Below are 5,824 nucleotides of genomic sequence, written 5' to 3'. Positions count from 1 at the left end.
TATACCAGATTTCATGTTTAAATTAAATTGTCAATTTCATTGTATATATGTCAAATAAATCCTCATAGAGTAGGTTAATCCGGTAAAAAGTTCTAATGTAAACGCCGCACAGTGGGTTCGAGTACCATGTTTTCTTGGATCAAATCAGGGAAGCTATGTTAGAATAATTTTTCTTTATTTTTCAGTTAATAATTAATTAATTAAAAACATGATTTCTAAGTATATTTGAGTATAATTTTATTAAGTAATGCCAAATATCAGTGTAGGTATATAGTGCCAGGAGTACAATATGATGACCTAAAAATTGAATTTTATACATCTTAAAGTTAATCATCATCATCCGCAGCCAGGGATGGTCCGTATGACGAATTTTCAGGTTTTCGACTGTCAAAAAGGTGTAAACGTCGAAAACGTCATATACCTGTATAAAATGTAGTAAACGTCATTTATTTCAATATGATCACCATATACAGTAATTTTCAAGAACATATATTATTTTACTGTATTTCTGGCTATTCTTTATTAAAACTCATGGTATAATAATAAAAGGTAACAGCAAGTGTTGTTGTACAAAAAACGATACAACAACCACATGGAAATTTGTTGTTGTAAGTTCTACTAGTGTCAACTCATTTGACAGAAAAATGTAAACAAACAAAACAAATTATCATCAAATTATTTTTATTTTGAAAATGGAATATTTTCGAATCCTCAAAATAAAAATTGAAAAACATGAATGAAAATCTATCAAATTTGTATTTCTATCGCTTCCACATCTTTCCTTTAATTGAGCCATTGCCATATATATGTGTAACACATATGACAATGCTGGGAATAGCGAGTAATTCCTTCAAGAAAGATTTGCTTTCTCAAACTTTCCCAGCAGGCAGATTGAGTAAATTGAATACGGGAGCACATTTAAGAACAATTAGAACAATTTCGAATTGTATACGTTTCCAATATTCCTGTTGGGTGATTTTTAAAAACATAATTTGTCATATTCATATTGACACTAGTATTACGTTGGAATCAAATCAGCTGGGATTTGCTGTTACCTTTTATAAAAAACTGATAAAAAATTCTGAACTTTTTTTTGAGAAAAAAATTTTGAAATTCGATATGGATTTGAGTAAAGCATACGTTATTTCCAAATCGATAAATGTATAGCTATTTCATCAAAAACCTAATGGTTTTAAGTGGGTATCCGACGTATGTATTATACGTCGGAAATGTATGTCATTTACGTCACTGTTTCTGACAGGCCATCTCTGTCCGCAGCATCACCAACTTCTGATAACTGCTCAATATGTAAAAGGGCATTTGACACAATTTCGGGTCCGTGAATAAAAAAACTTGTGCAAAGTGGTAGGCATATTATACAAAGGATACGTTTCAACAAAAAGTCGTCCTGTATTGTGTGCATATATTTGAAATTTTTCATTATTACAGCTATAACCGACACGTGTATTTATTATTAAATTAACATCTATTTATGTTATTTCTGCAGATTATTTTAGCGTTTTAGTGCGTTTTTTATTTCTTTAGCTAAAAATGTCATCTTGTCATTCATTGTTGGAGCGCTTTAATTCATCATAAACTTCGACGATTATAAAAAACAACGTTCGAACTTGTATCTATAAAAAATGCTAATAAAAACCCCTTTTACCCGATTACTTGAAACTGCACAAATACAATCACTATTTGTTCAAACAAAGAATATTATTAAAATAAACAAAAACAAAATATTATTGTAACAAAGAATATTATTAAAAGAAACAAAACAACAATAAAATAATTAGAAAAAAATAACATGAAAAACAAGAAAACACAACACTCAACAACAGCAACAGTCACGAGATCAATGTGACTTTTAGCTAATTTGACTGCTGCAACACTTGTATTTAACAATGCATAGCTTCTAAAAGGCACAAAAGGGCAGCGTAAAATTTTGCAATATAACACAGATTTATGTCCTCTTTAATATAAACCAAAAATTATGGCACGTATGTGGACGAATAATAACTATTTATCCAGTTAAAATATAAAAATATTAATTTTTTTGGCATTTTCAATATAAATAACTACATCTAAATAACTTCCAAACACAATTTGATACTCAAATGTAAACGAAGTATTTGCAAAATAACTTAACTTCATGGTTCCATTGAAAATTTTTTAACTTTTAAAATACTTTTTAAATTAAATAAAATTTTCAATGGGAACGTTTTCACTTTTTTCGGCCTTTTTTGGCACAAAAATTTCTATGAAGTTTGACTTTGAAGTTTCACTACAAAAACACCAGTCCACTTTTGACATTTATTTTAACGAAAAGTGATGTATAATTTTATTTACTTTAACAGTGTGCAAACATTTTTAACGATACTTAAAACTTTATTTTTTAATTAATCCAAGAAAACAGGATATTCTAACCAACTGTGCGCCGTATAGATATTATAGTGCACGGTGCAAAATAAAGTCTATACAATAGTTTGGTCCCCACAGTCTTGCAAATCCAAATTCGCCTGTGTAATATGGAAGACATATACATTACTGATTGGTGCTATCCTCACAAATGCTTGTTCCAGAACCTGAAAAAATTTCGATGTGGAAAATTGATTGAAGGAAGCATCAAAGAGAGGTTCGTTACACGGTATAATATTCAAGGCTTTTTATGTCAAAGTCGTGTACAAAATGTGTGATTTTGTATGTGATGTTTTGAAAAATATAAAAAAGTATATTCTAGAATTAATTTGTTTAAAAATGAATTTTACAACATTGGTAAGAAGAAATTTATGATTTGTGGATGAATTAATATCGAAATAACTCGACTTTGAAACGAAAACCTGACATTCCGTTCATTTTTCGTATTTTGTTAAAATGTTAAAAATGTGTCAAATGAACAGAACGACTTGTTGCATTTACCATGGTTTTTTACTGCGAGTTTAAGGGGGAAACGAGGATTACGGTCTTGTCTGTTAAGTTGGCTTTGTATAAAATGCCAAGCCTTAAGTCCTCTTCTGTGTTTCCCCCTTTATGCTACATATAACGTTTACACAACCCTAATCGGAATGTTCCGCAGATATTACGAAAGAATCATGAACAGATTGCTTCGGCTGTTTAAGGGAGAACACACATAAAATAACTTCAGGATTGTAATGTTAAGAGTCTAAAAGCAACCATAGAGTAAGGAGTCAGCGGCACACTTTTTCAGTAGTTTTGGCGGTTTATTTGGGATACCATTTGTATTTTGTTTTTGTAAAATAGTCAGGCTGAATCCCAGTTTGTTGTTTTTATAAAAAACAACTATTTATTAGTGGGGAATGTATGGCATTGTTTGCCGAGGGGTAAGGCAGTGAAGACTATAGTTTCGGATCACGCCACTGATCCTCATCAGTTCCCTTAGTTTTTGGTTGGGATATTCTCCCCAGATGCTATTGCTTCTATACAAAAAACCTTTCTAGCTGGCCAACGACATAAACTGCTGGCGTGAAACCAAACGAAAGAGTTAGCGGATAGCGGTACAAAATGTCAAATTCAATTTATTCAGGATATTCCAATTTATACAAAAATCGCATTTTTCATTTTCCATTTTATCGCATTTTTTTCCATTTTATTATTAATTCGTTAATAGACGTCCACAATCTTTGAAAATCTGGTGTCAGCGGTATACTTTTTCGCCGGCGAGAAAACCAAACGAAAGAGTTAGCGGCTAGAGGCACAAAATGCAATGCTCTTACAAATTTCTTCCTTTTTGATTGTGTTTTTGTAATCAGGATATTCCATGTTATATAAAATGTCGCATTTTTTATTTACTCGATCAATTTGTCTTCCATTTTTTTTATTAATTCGTTAAAAATTGTCCACAATCTTTGAAAATATTTGTTTTTTAAAGCATTGCCATATGTTTTGATATAAATTTCCATTGAAATGAAATTTTTACCTAAATATGACAACTCAATTGAGGGCAAGAGAGAAAATTTGAGTATAACGCTGAGCAAAAATGAATAAAATCTATTCTAGCGTCAAGCCGCTAGACGTGAACGTCAGCCGTCGGGATTTCTCGTTGCCTATAAGAAACACACAGTAAACGACCGTCGCTGACTCTAGACTCTCTGGTTGCGTTAAGACTCTAAGTTGGATTTATTTAATGTAAATAAATGAAAACGTCGTCTAAAATCAAGCATGATGCAATAATAAGGTGATGTATCAAAACAGAAACCTTTGTTTTTGTCTCGACCATCTGCCAAATTTTTCCTTATAATATTTCACATGGCTGGCAACATTGGACATTGGCCGATACAACTAGGTGTGATACATGCTTGGAACGAACCATCATGCAATAATAAGGTGATGTATCAAAACAAAAATCTTTGTTTTTGTCTCGATTATCTGTCAAATTTTTCTATATAATATTTTAAATGGTTGGCAACACTGCACTTCGAATTCAAATAGAAATTACCCATATTGACAGGTAATCAAGACATCAGCTGCTCTAAATGGACTACCTATTCATTGTGCCATGCTTAGCCCTTTACAGAATCGCACCACAGAACATTTATTCTCAGGCCATCATTATAATAAAGTCGCGTGTAGATTATGCCGCGTGGAAGTCACTTCAGTAATTTTGATTTGTAAAACTAAATAAAATAACAAAATATTTTATGCTTTCAATGTATATAAATGAATTTATTACAAAATTTTATTTTTAAGTTTTAATAAGCCCAGATTTACATTAGGCATTTTTAATTGCCTCAATACTGTAGTTTGTGGGCGAGAGAGTTGAATGGAATGGCAAACCTTCACATTTCTCGCCCACAAACTGACAATTGCCGCATGTAAAATAAACTAATGTAATTTTGGCGTAACATTTAAAATTTTGTATGCATCTTATTGTTAGCAATACAACTTAGTACGTTTCAATTCCGGGTATATTATTAATTGGGTATTGAGTTGGAGGATATCTGATTGGAGCTTTTGGTGGTCCATAGGGTAGAACAGCAGGCTTATAGGGCTTGTGATTTACAGCAGGCTTGTGGGGCTTGCGATTTACAGCGGGATTATATGGTTTTTGAGCAGGCTTATAAGGCTTTGGGGTTTACAGCGGGCTTATATGGTTTTTGGGCAGGTTTGTAAGGTACAGCAGGCTTATATGGTTTCTGAGCGGGATTATAGGGCTTGGGATTTACAGCGGGTTTATATGGTTTTTGAGCAGGCTTATAGGGCTTGGGATTTACATCAGGCTTATATGGTTTTTGAGCAGGTTTAAAAGGTACAGCAGGCTTATATGGTTTCTGAGCAGGGTTATAGGGTTTTGGTGCAGGGTTGTATGGTTTGGTAGTAGGTCTATTATGATGGTTGTTTGGTTTGCCGTGATTTCCATTATGGTGTTGTGTACCTGCAGGAGGCTTATATGGCCCTACGGTAGGCAACGTATATCTTCTATCCTTAGGCGATCCTTGTTGTTTGGCCGATACAACTAGGGCCAAAGCTACTATTGCTCCCACGTAGTAAATAGCTTTCATCTTTTTAATTCACTTTTTGAAATATATTAATTAGTTTTAAATTCTTTTATTGACTTTCAGATTGTCAACGAACGATTGATACTGATCACGAGATGTGAATGTGCATTTATATCGAAATCGAGAATTTCTAAACGTATAATAAATATAAAATCTGCGGTTTTTGAAGCGATTAGTATTTTCCATGAACTGTTATAATTGTTTATATTAGTCAACATTGCTATAATAAATGTTCAACGCAAGAAGATTCATAAAAAGTATAGAAGGACAGTCTTGTAAAATCTAAAATCAAGATATTAAAAATG

At 32.3% G+C, this 5,824-nt stretch overlaps 1 protein-coding gene across 1 annotated transcript; it reads right to left on the bottom strand.

Annotated features, from left to right (window-relative positions):
- Positions 1-5,078: 5,078 nt before the first annotated feature.
- LOC133323301 (uncharacterized) lies at positions 5,079-5,522 on the bottom strand. The gene has a single exon (XM_061532239.1). It carries the CDS (start codon positions 5,520-5,522, stop codon positions 5,079-5,081), a length of 444 nt encoding a protein of 147 aa, XP_061388223.1.
- Positions 5,523-5,824: the final 302 nt, after the last annotated feature.

The sequence above is a fragment of the Musca vetustissima genome, unplaced genomic scaffold (genome assembly GCF_032173495.1).
Source record: "Musca vetustissima isolate MV318-11 ecotype Yass unplaced genomic scaffold, APGP_CSIRO_Mvet_v1 utg25902, whole genome shotgun sequence".
In the NCBI taxonomy this organism is placed as follows: domain Eukaryota; kingdom Metazoa; phylum Arthropoda; class Insecta; order Diptera; family Muscidae; genus Musca; species Musca vetustissima.
The sequence above is the reverse complement of the archived record's forward strand: the minus strand, read 5'-3'. Positions and strand labels throughout refer to the sequence as shown.

Bases quoted from the DNA above. Each gene is read 5' to 3' on its own strand.
- LOC133323301 (XM_061532239.1), bottom strand. From the start codon at position 5,522: ATGAAAGCTATTTACTACGTGGGAGCAATAGTAGCTTTGGCCCTAGTT.